At 38.0% G+C, this 21,979-nt stretch overlaps 1 protein-coding gene across 1 annotated transcript in view; it reads right to left on the bottom strand.

The window, feature by feature from the left end:
- DNAH10 (dynein axonemal heavy chain 10) overlaps positions 1-21,979 on the bottom strand; it is a 58,619-nt gene that overhangs the window by 35,763 nt on the left and 877 nt on the right. Inside the window, exons 2-28 of the mRNA XM_019473276.1 lie at positions 21,771-21,972; positions 21,315-21,422; positions 19,622-19,767; positions 18,672-18,777; positions 17,445-17,560; positions 16,722-16,947; positions 15,696-15,853; positions 14,750-14,980; positions 13,903-14,093; positions 13,269-13,467; positions 12,318-12,512; positions 10,593-10,769; positions 10,111-10,233; positions 9,233-9,402; positions 8,353-8,504; positions 7,778-7,942; positions 6,884-7,091; positions 5,826-5,982; positions 4,342-4,818; positions 3,709-3,867; positions 3,255-3,371; positions 3,080-3,182; positions 2,683-2,861; positions 1,793-2,004; positions 1,320-1,476; positions 651-884; positions 428-550 (exon numbers count right to left, since the gene is read on the bottom strand). Of these exons, the coding sequence (XP_019328821.1) occupies positions 428-550; positions 651-884; positions 1,320-1,476; positions 1,793-2,004; positions 2,683-2,861; positions 3,080-3,182; positions 3,255-3,371; positions 3,709-3,867; positions 4,342-4,818; positions 5,826-5,982; positions 6,884-7,091; positions 7,778-7,942; positions 8,353-8,504; positions 9,233-9,402; positions 10,111-10,233; positions 10,593-10,769; positions 12,318-12,512; positions 13,269-13,467; positions 13,903-14,093; positions 14,750-14,980; positions 15,696-15,853; positions 16,722-16,947; positions 17,445-17,560; positions 18,672-18,777; positions 19,622-19,767; positions 21,315-21,422; positions 21,771-21,972 (4,791 nt within the window). The remainder of the gene's footprint in view (positions 1-427; positions 551-650; positions 885-1,319; positions 1,477-1,792; positions 2,005-2,682; positions 2,862-3,079; positions 3,183-3,254; positions 3,372-3,708; positions 3,868-4,341; positions 4,819-5,825; positions 5,983-6,883; positions 7,092-7,777; positions 7,943-8,352; positions 8,505-9,232; positions 9,403-10,110; positions 10,234-10,592; positions 10,770-12,317; positions 12,513-13,268; positions 13,468-13,902; positions 14,094-14,749; positions 14,981-15,695; positions 15,854-16,721; positions 16,948-17,444; positions 17,561-18,671; positions 18,778-19,621; positions 19,768-21,314; positions 21,423-21,770; positions 21,973-21,979) is intronic.

Here is a 21,979-nt window from a genome sequence, read left to right as displayed (position 1 = left end):
AATTTTGCAGATGGGAAAAAGAAAAGCAAGCCATATTCATGCTGGGGGGGTGTGTTCAGTATGGGAACAGTGGCATTATACCAGCAAAGCCTTTTTAGCATATATGTAGGTCCTCAACCTACAGAAACATACCTAAGCTTCTTATTATCATAGTAGAGGTAAAAAGATGTATCCAATGAAAGGAAAAGGGGATTCTGCCAGCCAAGGATCACACCTCTGCCCAGCTTAGCTAAATCAGAAGTCTTCCGTGTATGACAGATGTGAAGTAAAACACCAGAGTTCCTGGGTTCCCCAATCTCATATTCAGTTCATTACAATATACCATTCTCACTGTTACAAATGACACAGAAGACTACAGCTAACTATGGAACTGGAAGCAAAATGCACTAAATAATTATGCTGATCACATGTCAAGTCAGTTACTTGCCTTTTTAAAAATCCTGTCTATGCTGTCAAATATATTGGCTTCCTCTGGAAGCTGTGATCTGATATCTCCACCAATAAAGATGCTCTCCAGGTACATCCATTTTCTCTGAACCACCATCCAGATCTAAGAATCAAATGTTACCATCAAAGAAAAAAAAATACAACAGAAAACCCTGATTATAAATAACAACATTAATTATTTAGTCCAGCACTTTCCTCCCTACCTCAATGACTTCACCAATCAATGACAGAGTTTTTTCCCAGTGGTGAACGGTTGAAAGGAAAGGACCCACAAATCGACTGCCCAAAACACTCTGAAGATTGACATTGTTGTCATCAAGAATCTCTAAAATTTCATCTACTGATCCCAGAATAAAGCCTCGCTTCTCCGTGCCTTTGAAGTACATTTGTACAGTGAATTTCAGGTGTTCCCATGTTTCTGCTATTTCCTTCACACCCTGCACGTGAGCATAAAAAGATGCATGTTTCAGTCTTCAAAAACTAGAGAACTATAATCTTAGCATAAAAATGAAACAATTAATTCAGCAAAATTTTTGCACAGATTTTCTAACTCTGGTTTATAAAGAAGGGTCTATTTCAAAACATCATGACGGCAACAGAATGGATCCTTCTTCGGATCCTTTTTCGTAGGCCAGACTTGCTTATTGTAATAACAGAAATCCAATATACTGCTGCCAAAGCCAAGATAGCTAGGATTCTGTGCCCTGTGGTAGCTTATTAACAGAGCTATTGATCCTAGTTGCCATCAGTTACATCATGGCAGCTTCCTGAAGATGGCCAAACTTGCTGTCATGCCAATATAAAAATCTCAAATAAAACACAGACTGTTGTCATCTGTGTCTTTTTAGTTTTATTACGATTTTTTACATTACCTTCTCAATGCTAAGTTCCTTAACAGCAGTTCCGACTATTTCACTGATAACATCTGAGTGTCTGTGAAGTTCCATAGCGAACATATTCTCCAAAGTAAATGTTTCTGTTGTCATTTCAAAACTTGTTCCTGTTCTCTCCATAAGGTCTTGCCAATGCCTGTTTTAAATTGACACATCAACAATTGTACCAACCACCACGATACAGTAAAAATGAAAACAACTGTAATTTAATATATAATAGTGAAACCATGTTTAGCATTCTAGTGTTTAAACAAGAACTAGTATTTTGAATACATAAAGTGTCCTAGTCATTGTAGTCACCTTGCATGCTATTACACAAGTTCATTAAGCAGAAAGTAAAGTTCCAAGCTGCAGGACATGGCGTGACCCCAGTAACTGAAATTAAAAGTTCTAACAAAACAAATAAAATCTTCCTATATATAGAAAATGGATTTAAATACATCAAAGCAAACCTTTCTCTTAAAGCTTCATTTTTCAAATCAAGCAACAAAGGAATGGAGTCTTGAAATGCCTTCATTTTTGTTTCCAAGTGAAAGGCTACTGGCATACTGCGTACTTGTTTGGGCAGCTTTCGAAGGGCTTTAAGAAATCCCTCAATTCCTTCCTGAAGAAACTGGACATTGAGGTTTATCCAGAGTGTCTGAGACCATTCCTTTTTAGCTGCCTGGGAAGAAGGTCATCAGGAGGGAAAAAAAATCATATTTCCTTTTAGTTCTGACCAAAAAAAAAAAAAAAAAATCTTTCCACTACAGTAGGATCTAGAGACACAGTCAGGATGCAGATGTAATTGTATTAACATTTTACAAACAGAGGAAGAGACAGGTTCATGTCCAAGACAGATTCATAGCCAAACACAACCAGTTGTATAAGAAATAATCAAAAGGAAATATGGGGAACAGGAAAAGCATCCTTAAGAGCATACTTTACAAGGCATTTTAATTTTGGAAAAATAAAACTTATTAAAAAATAGTTAAGATCAATTAAAGCCCAAGATACCCATTGTCACCTGTGCACATACTATATCCAAAAGTCATTCCAGTGAAATGATCAGGAGACTTGTGCAGTAAAATGGCACCCAATAATTATTAGTGGGAGGGAGGTCTGCTCCTATCTGATAAGAGTATGTGTTTGGTCCACTATAAAGGCACTGATAGTCCTGTACTAACATCATTAAAATCATTCCATGGTGCTAGTCAATTATGGGTCACAGCTTACTTCATGCAAAGGCTTAGAACAGAGCTGATAGTAACTAGAGGGCAATGCAGCCTCTTCTTCTCTCCCCCACCTTTTCTGTACGTGCATGAATATGTGTGCGTCTGTGTATGCACAGTGTAATACTTACTTTTTGTAATTCATAAATTTCATAGATCTGCTTTAGACCTTTCATATCATTCTGTGCTTTCATTAAGTCAGGGTACACTGTAACTGGCAAGTCAAAAAGTTTCTCAACACTGCCCAGTTCCTGATGAATTTTTTCCAGTTTTTCCACTTCTTTTTCAAAAATGTCCATGAGTTCCAATCCTGGGAAAGGAGAGGAATTTTTCTAGGTAAACAATCCCATGGATCATGGGGAATAAATAAGACAGCATTTGCCTGTAGAAGTTATAGTACCACATTCCTGGTTGATCAGTTTGTATGTTAATAAGAAAACACAATTTTCTTGTTTTACATAAAATTTGAAGAATTGTCCGAAGACTAATATTTTTAAGACATCACTTTACACACATTAATCCATTTACCTTTATCAAGATTTTCCCCAACAGCACCAGGCCCTTCGGTCATGAGTTTATGGAAGAAATCTTCTATCTCTTTGCTGTAGTCCTCAATTTGTTGCTCTGTGATCTAAAGAGAACAGTGTTTTAATTGTTTTCCTTTCCATTTCTAATTTTTTTCAATATTAATTACAAATATTACCTTTGTGAATGTTCTTTTTATGCCTCCAAGGTTGTGATCAACTTCTGACGCTTCAAAGAAGAGAGCCTCCCACTCTTCCCTAATCTTATCAGCCATCTCTTGCTCTTCTTTAGCTACCTAAAACAAAACAAGTAACATCTCTCACAAGAAATAATTAGTCACAAGAAAGTGAGGAACATGTGCTCACATTATAAATTTGCAAAACACAAAACCAGCATTGAAGTGATCTAAATCAGATTTAAACACATGCAATATGTCCATTTTAAAGTGGAGATACTGTTTTGAGAAGGGGGTTTAGACTAGACAATCTCCAGACATCCCTTCTAACCTCAGCAGTACTGTGATTCTGTAAAATGTCTTAAAAGAAAAACATTTATTCATTCACATGTGAGGCATTTGTGCCCCTAGCTCAAATCTGAAATGTTTTATGAGGCAAGGCATAACATGCACTTACTGGAATATTGTACATTGCAAGAGTTCGGTATCTCTCCCAGATGTCTAAGTATTTCAGTTCCACTTTGAAGGACATGCCTTTGATCTCCGCAATTGTGCCAAGGACAATTCTCAGATCTTCCAGGGAATCTGGAGGTCTCTTAAGACTCTGTGATAAGCTCTGTAAAAAGTAAAAATAATTTCTAGAAGCAACACTGACAAGGCAATTAGGCAGAATTATAATTATTAGTCAAACACAAAACACAAGTAAATAACATGCAGATTCATTTTCATTTTTAGTCTATGTGATAAAGATACACACACACACACACACAAAAAATAAAAACAACAAAAAGTAAACCCCAGGACAGAAGGGATGTTTTTGCTACAACAAAATAGGAGTTGTAAGCAGCAGTTTAAAGGGAACTTCAGAATTACCAGTATGAACCTCTCAGCAGTACAGGAGTGAGAAAGTCCTGGGTTTTCATGTTACTACTCTCTCCTGTTTCCCAGCTACAGAGAGGGACAGCTCACCTCTTTACATATGACATACCAGAATACACCAGACAGTTTCAACCAATTTGGAGCGTGGTTTAGATCGTCACCTACTACTCAGTGCTAGCTGCATCATACAACAGGAACTGAAAACACCTACCTGAATCTCCTCCTGAAGACTGAAGAGTTCCTTTCTTGCAGACTCATTAAGCAACTTTCCAAGTGAAATCACCCAGCCTCTAGCGTTCTCCTGCACTGTGTAGGCTAAAGGAGCCAGCTGAAGCCTGATAAATTGTTCATCTTTAATCAAGGGCTGTTGAGTCACTTCTTGAGCCACCTTCATATAGAACTGCAACTCTTCATCAAAGGTGATACAAGCAGGCTTTTCTGCAGCTAACCTCTCCATGACTATGGCTTTGTCTAATTTCCACAGCAGGTGGTACCTCTTCCACTGGTTCAAATACTTGCTGAGAGAAGCCAGGAGTTTGTGGACATTCTGAGTGATGAGAATGGCCTGTTCAATTATCAGGGGGTTCTGGGAGACATCACTGTAAAAGCTGAAAGTGATAACTTCATCTTCCTTGACGTGCTGAGGAGGGCATTCAATACATGTACCATGCATCCATCGTACAAAATGCTAGAGTTTTCAAGACAGAGTTGAACAACAGTTACTTTGTAGAGAGTCATTTTAGTCAAATCATTCATCATTATTTAGGAGACTATGTAGGACGTGGTGTGAATGATGTCTCAAATCAATTGTTTTTCTGACAGCAAGAAAAGAGATTACATTTTCCCATAAACCTGAGAGAAGAGTTAATTTCATCCTACAAAATCTTTCCATGCATTACTCAGTCTGCTTTTAAAATCTACACTGAGCAACAATATAGCATGAGACAGAGAAATAGGTATTAGATCAAACAGGCTGGATGCAGCAGCGGAGCAGCCCAGCAAATCTGAGCATAGGAAGCACACTTAACCTAAATTTATTCATTCCAGGTGACATCTGGAATCATTTCTCCATCAGCACAGGGCAAGAACACTGCCACAATATTTGGCTTCTTTTCTGGAAAGCAGTTCAATGTGAACATACTTATGTAGGGAAATATTGCTACACCTTTGCCAGCAAGCTAGATATTTCATCTGCTCTAAACCCGCTGTCCTAGATGTGTCCTAGATGCCCTTCTCCCAACATTTTCTGAACTGTTTTTCTGCTGCTTTTGAGGAGAGCCGTAATATAGAGAAGGCTACTCACATTCACATACTCACATTCATACTCCACCAGCTTATTCATACATCAGAAAGCAACATCTGCAGTGCAATCTGAAAAGTATTTCCTTCTGATGTATGCTGATTTATAGAACCAAATCATGTCCTTACACTGGCAAAACTGCTGAAAAGTAACAAATAGTTTTGCCTAAGTAAAAATTGCATGAAGCTTTATGGCAATTTTTTTCCTTTGTAATCTCTTTGTAAAATTAGTTCAATCTGCAAAATTAGAACAATGTACCACATATTTTGATTTCAAGATAAAGGTATATGAATCTTCCCTTTGACATTTATGCTTGCTCAAACATAAAGCAAGATTAATTCATTATTCATTCACAAGCAAACTCTGGCAACAAGTAAATCTTTATCAAAAATCACCTTAGTGACCTCAACACAGTCTTGGATACATTGTACAGTCATTTTGTCAATCTCACTGCCATTAGGTTGCAAGATTATCTCAGGAACAGATAAAATAGCTTCTGTTTGGAACAGTGGTACATTTGCAAGAACAGCTGCATTAAAAGCCTGCAAATTCCTGGGAAAGGAGAAAAAACATGTCAAAGATAGTAATAATCAGGTGCTGCCCCCCATGGAAATACCCAACAGAGACTGCAATTACCAGGTATGTGCTTAGATATGTAAACAGGTCTCTCTGAAGTCAGTTACCACCTGTTTCAGCTGGAAACACTGATGTGTATCGGAGCAAAATTGTCTCTCTAATACTGATTTAATGCAAAAGATTGACTAGCTAAAAGAAGCTATTGGAAGGAATGAATGGGGATACCCTGGTCCAAAAGGACCCTGAGACTACGGTCAACTCCATTGCAAGAGTCCAGCCAAAAAAGCACAATGAAGGCAGCTGAGCATGGACCAGATTACGAAGACATGGATCATGAGAAGAAGAGATGGCTGGGAAGCTTTTATAACCCTGCAATGCTCTATTGTAATAATATCTTGCTTATAATATAAGCCTTTATAATATCTTACTACAGGAACCTCCTTGGCCCCAGCTGCTGCAGAACAGGTAAAGTAAAATCCAACAAACCCTTGTTCTTGTACTGGTGTCCCCTGCATTACAGGGATGTGTCTGGCACCCAGACACCAAGTTCTCAAAATGGTATTCTTTAGTAAAACAAAACCTTGATTTTAAAAATAAACCAGGGATATGCAACTACACACACTGCAGAAAATGTATCTTATTTCTCTCTTCTGCTAACAACATGCCAATATCTATTTTCTCAGAATTTGGGTTTCTCCTGTACCTTGTTATCAGTTCTCCATTCTTCGCAGGAAAAAAACAGTACAAATACAAATCTGTCTCAAACTGCAAATCACTGAGGTGTTCAAACAGAATATCAGTATACATACTGATCAAGAGATCCAGAAAAACCCGAAGATAAAAGACTGAAAATCCATTAAGCAAACAATTTACTTACTTCACAATTAACTGTGTCAACACCTGATAAATCCTATTTTCCCAGTATGCATAATAGGAAGTTAATTTTGGAGATTTGCCACTGTTTGTATTGGCAACTCGTCCTTCCACTTTTATTAGCAATTGTGAAATGGCAGTATATTTTCTAACCATGTGTGCCACATCTTTTGCTCTTTCACACTTAAGATACTCAAAAAATTCTTTCGCTTCTGCAAAAGACACAAAAAATAGCATTATTAACTGCAAAAGACCTAACAGATTTGCATACTGGAATAATTAGCTGGGCTTTATTTGTGAACATGAAATTGATCTTGTATAAAAAAAACTTCACTTACTAATGCTTAATTTATTAATATTTCAGCCCTCTGATTTTATATGGCTTCAATTATTTAATAGCAACCATTAGATGTGAAAGTAACCTTTTTAAGACTTACAAAGTGTTGAAAGAAATTTGGTCCATCACCCACTCCCTCAAGTGACCCGGAGACCTGGGAGACAATCGCCTCACTGCAATTTCCATCTGAGGAAACCAGTTCAGGTCAGATGGCCTAGAAGAGAGCTGACACTCCATGCAGATTGCAGCTCTAAGACTACACTACTGCATGCAAGAAGGATAAGGAAATCAAAGGAAAGCTAGGGGGAAAGTGATCAAAAGCAAGGTAGACACAAGTCAAGTGATCTACTTGTATACTCATCTTTATGTTTCTCTCATTGACGCCATCAAATTTAGGGTACTAAAGCTCTGCTTGTGCTTCCTTTGTTACACCATGAAATACTACTGTAACTAGTTTTGGTAACAATTAAAAGGGTTGATCTTAGCAACTAAAAATGCAAAGTAGCAGACAGAGCAAAATAAAACATCACAGAGCTTGGAAATGAAAATATAAAGACTTACTAGGAAGTTCATCACCATTTTTTGAAAGCGGAAACTTAAAGAGATTTGTTGATTCTATGAACAGAAGTTTGTTGCTTATGTCTTCAGAATTATTATGAATCTGACGGACAAGTGATTCAAACTTCCTGATGGCTTGTGTACATCGGACAATAAAGTCACCAATACCTTGAAATAAATCACAACCATTTGTTTTTTTTTTCTTTTAACAAATATTTCACCAATGCATCAAAATTGACACAACCAGATGCGTTTTATCTCTGAGAATGAACTGATGCTCTGCGGAAAGATAGATTAGGTGATTTCTCACCTAATCCTTCATCTAGCTCCCTTACAGCTGTTATCTAAGGGTCTCTATCCATTTCCACTCAGTATTTTAAATACAATAAAAACATAAGAAATACCCTCCTGGATCAGAGTCTGTCTAACCTACTATTCTGACTCTGACCGTGGCGATAGGATGTACCATTTCGGGATACATTGCTGCCATATGACATCAAAAATTGAGTGCAGAATTGAAGAGATTTTTTAACTGAAAATCAGTATCTGAGGCCATTTTAAAATAGTATCTCCATTACCTAAGGAGTTCCAATTGAGTCTTCTGTGCCCTGATTTGAATACTCTCCAGAGTTCTTGAATATGGTCATCAAGAAGTTTGGTTTCTGCTTCATTCAGTGTTCCCATTAATCTGTGATAGCGATCCAGCATGTTTTTCAACCCATTTGTATACCTAATGAGTGTAAGAAACACAACAACAACAGAACATAAAAATCAGGATTTTCTGGAAATACAGCTCTGAACTCAGATCAAAGAGCAGATCACTTCCACCATTCTGTTCAGAGTTCCATATAAAGCAAAATTTGCAGAAATAACTACTGAATATGAATTGATTATAAATGCAATTCATTTCCTATTGAAAACAAAAGAAAAATTTCATACAGCTCCAGTAGTAGCTAGACCAACTTCTCCTGCCCCAACTCAGAAAAAGTTTTTAAGACAGCCTCAGTTTGAAGCATGTAAGTGAACTCAACAGGTGAACTTTAAAATCCAGTTAGGGCTCTTATCGGCATACCTGTGTGTTAAATGCCTGTGATAATTTGGGCAAAAGTGACTTATCCAAAGCTACACAAGAAGAAAGCAGCAGTGAGTTTAAATGCAAACCGAAATCTAAATGGCACGATTCATTGCAAAACAAATTACTTTCCTTGTTGTTTCTCAGATTTGACGACATGTTAATTCGTATGACATAGTCCTACGGGATGAAGGATGCAGACAGTGCCAGAGAAAAGCTTATTAGTGCAACATGGCCATTAGTAATTTTACCCTTAAAAAAAAAATCACTAAGAGCTCTCATATTTCCAAAATGTGATGACTCGGGGACCATTTTGGTTTGGAGTGAAATCACTTGAAACACAGCCCTAAGTCTGTATGTGAGCAGATATTCTGTTACAGCCTTACCTAAGATATTTGTCTTCCTGTAATGCCACATATCTTGCTATTTCTGGGACTGGAAACCCTAGTTGTTCCATGTACTTTGTTTCAACAATAATCTCTTGGAGTATGGGAGAAAAATTCACTATGAAGCGGACACCTTTCTTTGTGGTGACAGGCTCCTCTGTTACAGAGCTCTACAACACAAGAAAGAGCAGCAGAAAGGAGAGGATCGCCCAACCGTTACAATGCAATGAAAAGGTTAGCTCTTGGAGACATTTGATAAGGCAGTAGGTAAAAGTCAGAATAGCTGACATTCAGACCTTGTGGAAACGCCTTTAAAATTCGATAGCAACCTCAACATTCTAGTTTCAGAAATTATACACAACTACTTCTTCAGTGAAAGCTGATTAAAAGAAACAAACCAAATCACCTCTGTCTACATACTGCTTGCAACCAGTTACAACAGAAATCCCAGTGGAAGTTCATAGTCAGACAAAAGCTTAATTAGAACAGGATTCTGCATGATCTCTGCTGGGAACCTACCTCTACATAACTTCAGTCCCAAGTTTTGTTGTAACATCCCAAAGATGTTGCACCAAAACCCAAAAATTAACAGGAATTACAGCACAGAACACACAAAGAAACAACATTCATCCATTTGCCAGGTCATTCAGCAACTGAGTCTTATAAAGGACCACAAACTGGTCTGAGTTCTGAGCTCAGAACTTCTGAAATTTTCCTTTCAAAAACAGTGTTTAAAATATTATTCTTAGAAAAATCTCACTGACCATTAGACAGGTTTCAGTTCTTCCCCATAGAGAAGTCTGGTATGCTATCTTCCTGTATCTCACCTGCTCAGAACTCTCTGGATTAACGTGGGTTGCAGCCCCACCAGTGATGACAGTCAGCAGAGTATTTTTCAATAATAGTGGGAGTGTCTGTTCTGTCCCATCTCTCCACTGATTGTATTTTTGATCTTCATACTCTTTCATCCTCTTGGCCACTTGAAGATATATTTGTTTTACCTAGAAAGGAAAATTCTGTGTAACTCATTTTAAAGACCATGAGAAATGTTCAACTAACCTGTCTTAATATGTTGTCTTAAAATGGTTTCTAACTTTCATTAGATGAGAAGGCAAGTAATGCCCTGTAATTAATGCAGGCGATGGAGAATTCAGGCTCTTGAATTCTGTCATTGCTTCTGTCACCGTCTCTCTGGGAAACAGTGGGAAGGTCCCAATCAGCTTTTCATGTCTAACATGGTTTGCTGTGTGCAAAGACATTCTTGGAACTTCACCTCACATAAGAGCACTTTCACATCTTTAGAAAAAGGGTAGGAAGAAAGTATTTATTCCTTCATTAAATATCAGAAGAACTAACGTACTTCCTTTCCACGTTCACTAGCAAGCAACTCCCCTACTTCTTGAAATCGAATAATAGTGTGTTTGATCCGATAGAAAAGGGATCGGGACCAGTATATTGCTCCAGCCACTGGAGGATGATTCTTGTACAAAGGTGGATCCTTGAGGTTCTGAACAAAGATTTGCTTAACATTTTCGACCTAGAAGAGAATAAAATATTGCAAAGAATCATTTCTCCACTTGCTTGTCCATGGTCAGTATCTAACCTGGTACACAGCACAAGCTCTGAAGCTAATTCCAGCAGCAGGATAAAAACAATTCTTTTTTTTTCATGCATCTCTTGTTTGTATTAATTGCATTACAGAGAATGTCTTCCTTTCTATATCCTGTGGAACTGCTATTGTGGCAGCGTTTTCTGTAAGATTACATTTTATCGTTAAACTCAATGTTCTTTGAAATATCAAGAAAAATGCTATGACATGAAAAGCTTTCCAACATACAGGCTTCAACATGTCAGAAATTATTTCTGCCTTCATGGTTGATCTCTGACACCTCTTGGTCATACCATGAACTTGTTGCCCATCACAAGAAAGCTGCAGGGTATGAAAGATGTATTTTCTCAGGAAGGACTACTGTTGAACTGCTGTTCACGAGGTAAAGGAATAGCCACAAGCCTTGTTGCATTCAGAGTACATGCAAACACCTTTCAGTTCCCAGACAGTGTCACACATATACAGATACGCACATCCATTTCAGCAAATTAACTGTGCTATTTCTCCAATAGGCTCCAAAAAAGTGAGAGCAATTATTATGTTTATTTTGTAAAACTTGTCAGTCTTTCAGATAGTAAATGACACTATACAGGTATTTAGACATATACACAGATTTATGATTTTCACTAGGTAAAGAGCTTCATGTACTACATAAGAAATCCTTAAATTAAATACCTCTTTACAGTATTGGTCCAAAATATCATTGAACTTCATCATCATCTGCTTATTAACCGTTTCACGAGTGCGGATGTGTTTGAAGTTTAACAGCATGTCAAATGCAGCTTCTGCTGATCGAAGGGTCTTAAAAGATTCATCAATAAAGTTTTTGGTCTCTTCTTCAATAACCTAAACAAAGGAAGAAGGCCAAGAAATCCTATCACTTAGAGATTCCTCTTGCAAAACCAAGAAAGGAAGGCAAAATGAAAATCCTTTTTTATAATAGTGGTCAAGCATATTTTTACTATTCTTTGTCTTATAAATTACTAACAAACTGATGGCTTTCCAGCATGCTGCAGGAAATTAATGTTAATTAATGTGTCTGCTGGGCAGGTATATAAATCACAAAAAACATTGTAACAATTTGGACTTTGTGGGTATTCTCAGCTGAGGGGTGAAGGACTGAATGAATCCAGAAAAGGAAGTTTTACTTCTTTGTAGGACATGATTGAGACATGTCAGCACATGAGTACAGGGAGGTCATATGTAGCCTCTGTTCATGCTGTAGCGATTCTGCCAATGAACAAAAAGTGTGCTTCACCATTTTCAAGATAAAATGAAACTATAAACAAAAACAACTTGGAAACAGAATACTGACTTTAAAAATGGGTCAAATTCCTCACGTCTTCATTTACATATTTATTCATATATTCTTTTCTTTTGCAAACTTACATTTTCTTTAAATGAAAATGTTGGTATTCTAGAAGGAATTTGCATATAGGAAGTAAGAGGGGGGAGATCACAGTGTGTGGTACTTACTGAAACTTCTTCTTTAAATTCTTCCATAATCAATTTCCAGTCATGTGCGCTTTTGATGCTAAAAGGGTCAAAAGTCAGTTCTTCCACAGGACTAGTTAGTCCATTTACTGCTCTCAGTAGATCATCAATACGCTTTGGATCCCCCGTGACAGTTTTCAGTTCAGGACCAAATATATTGTAAAACTCTTCAATGATCTGTTAATTCAGAAGAACATACCAGAATGCTTTATTTTTAATGGGTTTTTTTCTGCTATTTAACACATTTTTCTGATATTATTTCCTTTAAAAAATAAAAACAGCTCAGAGAATGTTCAATTCGTGCTCTGATCTACATTTCGTATATTTCTATACAAGACACTAAGTAGCTTTATGAAAAAAAAAAAAACCACTCTACAGGCCCAACACTTCAGTTATTAAAACAGGTAATAGGGTTTTTTTATTCCCCTTTTCACATATGCAGTTTTTACATACACAGTCTATAGCATCTAACCATTGAGGGACCACTAATATTGCTAGTTACTCTGACTTAAATTAGCCTAAACATAGCATCTCTCCATTCATATGTAATCCTGCAATTGATATACTGATTCATATATGGTGAAATTTTATATTATAGTATACTTAAATGGTTATTTTATCTAAAATTACATCATTAAGCTAGCAACCCATGAAAACTGCAAATCTGTGAAACAGTTGTTACAAGTCTGCATGTTCATAACAGCAATGTACGCAGTAATATCTTTCCTCAACCAGTACCTTGAGAAGAGTTATGTCGTCTCAAGCGTTAAGTGCAGCTTTGTTGGAATCAAAGGCATTGCTCAGGTCTTAAACACAAAACCACTCACAAAACTAAAGGCTGTTAACATTTCAACAACTACAATACAAAAGAATCTCCTCTACAGAATAAGACACTGATCACACAATCCCTTTATTTATTGTCTCTATTACTACCTGCAAAATATCATACAGATCTTGACAGACTGAAGTCATATAATCTGTTTTTTCAAATAAACGTTTTCGGTCAAATTCCCAGTGTTGTTCTCTTCCTGATGCTTCAATTTCAGCACGAACAGCAAAATAACATTTCTTCCATTGTTCAAGAGTGCTTTTGGCTTCTGCTATTTTCTTTTTGGCAGCAGCTCTATCTTCTCTATTAATAAAATCAAAACAGTTAAGATACAATAGAAAGAAAGACTATAGATAGAAAATGATATCTCAACTGGATTAATATACCCTGGTTTAGCAGCTTCTAATTATACAAGATCTACTGATTTTGAAAGGAGACATTATTTCAGGACTGATTTTGATGATATTTATTCCACTTTTTTATCACTATAATTCTGTTGGGTTTATTGATTTATGTCCTTTCAAGACAAAAGAGGACAAGCTCCTATTTCTTCAGGGCTGATTCAGTAATTTATGAAAATTACAAAATAAATTGACTTTTAATTGACCTTCTAATACGACTTCAGATAGTGAAAAACACTGAAACCTATTTGATGAAAGTGTTATCTACTGCACTTCACATAAAACAAGCAAACCTTTCAATAAATACAGCCTAGTTAAACAGGAATCCAGTACTTACTTAAACAGTGTGTGTAAATCCACAACTTTGTACACTCTTGTTGAAATTTCCCATGCAATTCGTTCCATGAGGGGTACCATCCGTTCATCCTTGTTGTAATGCCGTGAGATAATCCATACCATTCTCAGGGTATTCATCAGTGAAGGAATTGTATCCAAGACAACATTAAACCCAGTGCCATATGTTAAATTCTGTTAAATGTATTATAAATATTGTGAATAAGATGTCATGAAAATATACAGATATATATTCAATAAACCAATATTTATTCTACAGATACCTGAAGTTAAGAAAGTCTGTGACATGGTTAAATAAATAACCCAGTCAAGGAGACACCCTGGTGCCTAAGTAACACACATGGTTAAGGATGTGTAAATCTGCATCTATTGCTCCAAATGCTTTTTAGGTCCTGTCTCATTAATATTCTCTTTTCTGTAAAAGATGTCCCAAGACTGGTTTTGGCTCAACTCTTTATTTGGATGTTTGGATGATCTTCAATAAAACTTAAAAATTGAGACATCAGTGGCAATCAGTGATAGAAGCTACCTCAAAAATGGAGTAGAGAAATCTTTGTTTTCCCCAGTTCAGCTATGCTATCAAATTCTCCCAAGGCTGCAATTTACAAACCAAGCCGCTCACAGCTCTAGGCTTCTGCTTTCAAATATTGGAACAACTGTAACTCAAACAAAATAAGCAAGCCTTTTTTTTACTAAATATAAAAAAGCTAGAGTATATCTTTATTGCTGATAAAAAGTAAAAAATAAACAAGAGATTATTATATCAACAGAGAAAACAAACTCAGGTAACTACGGTTAAAAATTCACAAAGTTTTCTTAAGGATACATACCTTCAAATGGCGTTCGAGAGTTGAAAGAAACTTAACATTATCTAGAGCTTCCACATGACGTTTTCTGAGGTCACTTAAGACTATCTGTAAATCTCCAATATGCTCAGATTCAGCTTCCTGTAATATTTCCAAGACTTTTTGCACATCTGGAAGCTTTGTCTGTTCAGTAAGAGCACTTAAAGTATTATTTCTTTCACGCCAAAGGTCAACTTCTGCAAGTGGACCATTACCCTACAAGTAATGTGGAATAAAATAAAAATTCTAAATTACCATTATCAAGAGTAAAAACCTATAATCAGGACTATATTTGTTCCTTCTTTTCAATATGCTCTTTGCTGAAAAAAACCTGGCATGATTCGACCATGCAAAAAACCCAGACAGAAGAAGATCCTTGGAATCAAGAGTTTTACACATGTTCATGGGGAGTATATCCCTGAGTTGGAGCTGGAGAGTCCATGCTTGCAAAAGCTTATGCACAAGTAACTTTGTAGACATGAAATCCCTCAGTATGTTTAATGGTATTAGTCATATGTGTGTTTGCAGAATCAGAACCTTACAATTGGAATTTTTTTTGTTTGAGAGTACTTTTTTCAAGCAAAAACATAGTCGTTGTTGTCTATTTAAAAAAAAAAATCGCTGCAGCTTTTAATATTTCATGGCTCTTTAGAAGAGTACAGATAACAAAAGTGCCTTAGTTTTCCACGGTTATCCTGTGTGGGTAGGATCTGAAGTGAGTTACTTTATATTCTATTTATATTCCATTTCCCAGAGTCACACAGTTCCTCACTACTTTTATTCTACTTTACATCAATTAGTAAATGGCTTCCCAAAAATCAAACATGAAGATGGATTAAAAATGAGCACAAACCATTCAAAGAGATTCTTGTGGGGAAATGAAGTAATGTCTCCGGGAATAAAAGAAGCTTGGTGTTATAGGCAGCATTACCTGTGGAACCTTTTTCAGTTGTTCCTCTAGAGCTGTGGATATTAATTTCTGCCAGGTCATTGCACAGCTTTCCAGGGCTTCAATCACTTCTGGAACTGTGGCAAGAACAGTCACTTCTCCATCTAGATTTATAGTTGGCATCTCCAGTTTAATATCTCCTATTGGAAGAAAAAGCACATAGAATTAACTGTCTTGTTCCGTCAGCATTGGTAAAGTAATATCACTGAAATAGCTTACACCTTCCACCTTGTTAGCTACTTGAGGATAGGTAACATACCACCTGCTCTGCCTATTTGAGAATATGGCAAAATGCATCCAGTTGCTTGACAGTTAACACAGTGCAAACAAAGACATATTCCTAGAAATAAATTAAAAGCTCTCAGCTTTTATATTTATTTATATTTTACAGCACTGTTACAAAACCCAATAGTACTTAGGAGTAACTGCTCACAATACAGAAGGACTGGACTCCGCAAGTTATAGTATGGTGAGCTGTTGCTTTAGAATACTGCCCTGTTTTGGGGGTTTTTTTTCTTTTTCACCGGGGTTGTCTTTATTATTACTCTTTTTTTTCCAAAATATCTATTTGCTTTGCTGAAGATGATTATCAATCTGCCCGTTGTAGGTCACTATGCTCTCCTTAATGGCATGACAGTGGGCCCTGTCAGAGAAGGGATGCTAAACAATATGTGAAAGTCTCATTCGGTCTACCACTTTCTATACCCTGCTATGGCCCTGGGTCCCCTGAACATTGGTAAGCAATGAGGCATGTTTACCCTCTCTCCTATTCTTACTCCAGACTGTTTGAAAGACTATCACCAATTTCATCCATTTCTCCATACCGCCTGCTATACTTCAGGGCAGTAAAAATACTACTATTATCAGCAAAGAGAAACTTTAACCAGGTCTGGAGCTTCCCAAAACCTGTATGTATTTGTTATTCTATATAAAGCCATTCCTACGTGAACCTCTTCCTACTCTCATGTACTCTAACCACCACAGTGTTGGCACAGGCAGAACACTCGCCTTCAGTTTGTTGTATAGTCTGCTGAGTAACACTTAAGAATTTTTGCCTGTTCATTTGAATCTCATTCCTCATCTGAATATTACAGTATTCCACAGGCTGTTCTTTCTTTTCTGCAAGCTCAGTCTCGGGTAAATTCCTTTTTTCAGGATCTGTGTTTTCACTATCTGGATGAAAGGAAGTTTCCTCAGTCTGCTGCTGACTATAGGAGAGAGCTGGTGAAAACACCTATAATTCAAACAGGTACCATAGATTAGATGGTTCATATTAAAAAAGACCACAATAGAAGTCAGCTTACTCGCAATTCACTTAAGCATTGGATACGTTGTTCTAAAATTTAATTTCTTAAATTAAAGTAGAGCATCTCCTTCCATTTCACATCTTTAGCATCATTCTCTCTGCCCCAAGTTCTGCAGGGGAATAGCTTCAGCATGCTTTTACAAAAGTCTACCAGCACAAAAATAAAGGTATCTGGTGTCACACTCTTAAAAGTTTCTCATATAGGGCCAGGCAATGAAATAATGCCCGTCTCCACAGCTTTACAAAAATTTGGGAAACAAAATATCAAATAAGGATTAACAAACACTTCATTTTGGCATATGAAGGTCTCTCATTAAATATTAGTATTTCTTATGCATATTCCATATGGTCAGCAGACTACTAAATATGCAAATTGCTAATAGAAACACTCAAGACTCCATATATAAAAGCTGTAACACATTTACCTGTGAGATGGCATTCTTTAGCATCAAAAGAGTATCATCAGTCAGTACACCAAACTTTATCACTTTAGGAAGAACCTCATTAGCTTCAGTCAGGTCATTAGGTTCAGTAACTCTTTCTAAACAGTATACAAACAATTAGCATAAGTCTAATTATTTGATACAGAAAGCATAAAGCATAAACTCCTTTCCATAATAAGTTAAAAGTCCAATAAAACAAACTGTGTTTGTAATAAACTAGGTTTGATGCAAGTCACTTTCAGAACTAGTGCTGGTTTTAATACTGCAGATGCTTTCTCAGAAAGGGTAGAAAAATACTTAAGTGTCATCATCTGACTCTAAGTCTTTACAATCCAGCCTTGTAGTTACCAAATGGTTTTCTGTTCAAACCAAACAGTGGCCTTGATTTTAACTCCTATTCTACAGACAGACCTGGAAAATCTTGCACAGAACTGCCATAAAATGACCAAATACATTATCATAATTTTCTTTTTTTCTCAAATGTCTCAAACATTTCTAGAAAAACTGAAACTGAAACTAATAGGCACATACAAAATGCTTTGTAGCTTTAAACCACGCATGTTGCTGTGAGCCCGCATAAATGTTTATGCTGGGGCCAGTCTCCGGCACTAAATTAGAGTTAACATACTGTTGATAGTTCCTGCATATAGGTGTGGAAATACCTGTTTGCTTTAGCATAGAAGCTGTTTCCTATGGGACTAGAGCTAGATACTGAGGTCTGATTGCGACCAGAACCAGAGCTACTCCAGATGCTGGAATAACTACTGTCATTGGTTTTATGATAAAAGTATGAACTGTCAGAATGAAACATGCTGCTGTTGTGTGTCAGAATTTGAGTCAGGTCAGCAGGTCTGATATCCCAGTTGTGCTTATCACCACCTTATGGTCTAACTTTCATATACAGCTCCTCATCCTCAAAACACTTTACACAGTTCTAGCAGTTGTAGTAACTAAATCTTCTTAGTTCCCCTGAGTGCAGCATGAAAGCTTCATCTTTGCTGGTAAAATGCAGAAGATGTGTAACTTTCCATAAATTTCATATGAAAAGCATTCCTGATTCCTAGTTCCACTCTGAGAGTATTCGTACCCAGTTAATTAAGCTGGATATGCACTATCCTGAACCCCAGTCACTATCACCTTTTCTGTGTGAAGTACTGTTTAAAGTAAAGACTGAAAACTGCTGAGCCTGCAGTTGTTCAGGGCACATACCTTTGGTGTCTCTCAGAAAATACACAGTAAAATCTGACACAAATTCTTCAGGAATTTCATTAAGAGCCACATAGAAACACACTTTGTCAACTTTCCGTTCTTGTAGCTGAAACGGAAAATAGAAAGGAAGTATGACTATTACTGTTTGCTGCCATGTTTCTTAACAGCAAGAAAATGTTTGCCTGCTGTGAACAATAGGACAGAATCATTAGTTTAACTCCATTATCTTCACATTGCTGTCCAAGTAAATTACTGACATAAATGAAACGTTAAAAAATCAGTCAGCTAACAGTAACAATCATCAGCTTTGGAAACCATGTTGATTTCCAGACCAACAGGACTAAAAGCATTAGCGCTTGAAACATAAGAACCAGAAAGCACTTAAATGCCCGCCCCCCCATGCCTTTCTGAGAATGTGCAAGCACCTACTGCCCTTCCACCTGCATCTCAGTCGTAAAGCAAGTTTAGTTAGAAACCCCAGACTCCATCCTGACCATCTAATTAGGTAAAAGACTTGAGGTACAAAAGCCTTTGTTCACTGTTCCTTACATGCTCCTCCCATGGTGTCTTTATCTAGCAATTATTCTAACTGCAACTTTTCTTTTGCAAGCAACTCTGGGAATAGCTAATGTGGCACCTGAGTAACTCACTGCTGCATTTCCTCACCAAAAATCATAGTGTTTTGCCAAGTAAATTACCTTTGCAATATCTTGTCAGTCAATGTCAGAGGCTGTGGCAGACACCACAGGCCATTGGTTTTGAACAGAAATTCCTGTCCTTGTAAAACATTCTGTTCTGCTCCAAGTACTTGCTCTGCACTGTACCTCCTTAATTTGCCTACCAGTTTTACTGAAACGTGCATCAGAAAGCCAGCATCTTCATATCCACAAGAGAACAGAGTGAAATACAACGCTTCATATCCACAAGAGAACAGAGTGAAATACGCCTACCTGCAGTGTGTGTTCCATACTGTCCATTGTAAATCTTTGCTCCAGTTTACTCAATTCAGACCCACTAGAGAGAGTTGATAGGTGACCTGACACACTTCCATTGTCTGTAGATTGCAGAGGGATTGTCTTGCTTTTCTGAGTCATCCCTAAGAAAGAATAACACAAGAGAACTCAATTAAAGAACAGGTATTCCATGCATATGAGATGGATCCTTCCAATTTTCTTCTCAAACTAAATGACGGAGCATTTTCTTACATCTTCAAGCATCACCTTTCAACAACCAGCCATCAAAACTTGGTGTTAATCGTACATTTTCCCGTAGGACAGCACTATTGCTGAAGAACTGAATGCAAATACGCAAGTGACTACACTGCATTCCACAGGTAACTGGGCTTTATTTAGAATATCCTTACCAGCATTTTCCAACGCAATTGATCTTTTATGACAAAATAAGTAGATTAACACATTTCAAAATGAAACCACTTTGTAAAAGGAAATGCAAACAATTAAGGGTTTTGTCGTGCCAGATCTATGATGTGGAAAATGTTTACAGTTATGTCATGTCCAAGAAGTGATGGTGAAGACACTGTAACACAGGAACTGCATGAATTCCAGGGCCAGGCAAGAATTTCAAACTTTATTTTATGCTGTCTTTCAGAAGGTGCACCATGTCTTCTTCCCCTTTCAGCACAGGCTTCTGGACACTTAAAAGAAGTAGAAAAGGCATAGCTGCATCCCCAGCTGGAAAGGTCATGCCCCTTTGTGTGCTGATATTATTATCAAGCAATAATAATACTCCCTGTCTTACTGCTTTTAAGCGTTAACCTGCAGCATTGCAGCTGCCTCCATTCAGAGGTGCAGAGTGGGAAGCTGAATTGTATCATTCCTTTAGTCTACTTACACCCACACCAGGCTTCAGCACTTAATTTTCATGGTCCTATCTTCTTTGCACAGTATGAACAAAATTCTCTTATGGCTATAAAATACCAGGCCATGACTCTCTGCTGTTTCAGAAGCTTGTGGGAGTTACACAGATACTGACAGCAAAGAAGACGTGAATCTCTGAGCCATGGAAAATCATTGCTCTCTTCTGACACCCTTTCTATCACTTTTCCTTTATTTTTTTCAGATTTTTTGTGAAAGGCTTCTCTGTAATACTGTGGTTAAAGTACTGGACCAATCTTAACTCTTTACAGGACCACCACTTTTATCCTCAATAAACTGTATCAGAATAAAGATAAGAGCTTGCAGCTCTTAAGACCAGGGGAATTAATTCATTCCTGCTAAGAGGAACACATTCGTTCTATTTAATAAAATTAACCTCTAAAAATCTGAAATTATAAAGCCAGTAAAAGATGTCACAAAGACTGGGTGGAAGATCTGTTTGTGGGTTGATTTTGTTCATCCCAGTCAGTCTCTTTCTTTCCATCTGTTTGGAAAAGATGAAAGAGCCAAACTAGGATAGGTTTCTTTCGAAGAAGCATCCTGAGGCAGAAGCTCTTGAGAAAACATTAATTAGCCACACTGCCCAGGACACTATCCACAAAATCAGATCTGCTTTCCTGGGAAAAGAAGCTGTTGATGTTACAGATACTGCTAGATCTGCTTAAGAGAGCCGTGTTAGCTAGTCACATTTAGCCCCCATGGCAGTATGGCCTGCAACGACTACACTTTGGCCGCTCAAACCACCTACTTCCTTCCAAGGCCACAGAGGAGGCTGTTTCAGTCAACTGCTCAGCAAACAGGTTATCTGGGCCTTCCTTCTGCTGCTCATCTGCAAACTCGTCTGCATCACCTGTGTCTGCACACACACAAAATGGGAGGAAAGCATGACATAACCACTCTGAAGTGGGGATGGCACAAAACCCACCAAGGCATAACCAGAGAGGAGAAAGGTCTGGAAATGGGTGGGATAGAAGGGGTTCAGGAGGACTGATGCAGCCCAAGGGATGGAGAGGCAGGGAAAGGGGCAAGGACAGGGGAAATGGGGCTAGGACTCAGCAGATAGGACAAATAGGGGCCCGAGGGAGGGGGAAACAGGGAGTTGGGAAGGGAAGGACAGAGTGAAGGGGCTCGGGGGCAGGCAGTGCCCAGGGGAGGGCTCAGCAGGCCGGGGCAGTGGGGGGGGCCTCACCCACTGCCTCCTCACCGTCCTCGCTGCGCCGCTCAGCCCGCAGCAGCAGCAGCAGCAGCGCCGGCCCTGCCTCACTCCCATTGTCCCTGTCATCGGTGCCACGGTCGAAAAAGAGCAGCACAGTCCGTGCCTCCTCGCCGTCGCCGCGGTTCAGCAGCTCCTCGAAAGGCGCCGCGGTCAGCCCCCCCAGGACGGCGAGCACTCGGTCCCGCCGCCACTCAAGG

The sequence above is a fragment of the Aptenodytes forsteri genome, unplaced genomic scaffold (genome assembly GCF_000699145.1).
Source record: "Aptenodytes forsteri isolate BGI_AS27 unplaced genomic scaffold, ASM69914v1 Scaffold118, whole genome shotgun sequence".
In the NCBI taxonomy this organism is placed as follows: domain Eukaryota; kingdom Metazoa; phylum Chordata; class Aves; order Sphenisciformes; family Spheniscidae; genus Aptenodytes; species Aptenodytes forsteri.
Note: the sequence above shows the minus strand (reverse complement) of the source record. Positions and strands in the feature narration are given on the sequence as shown.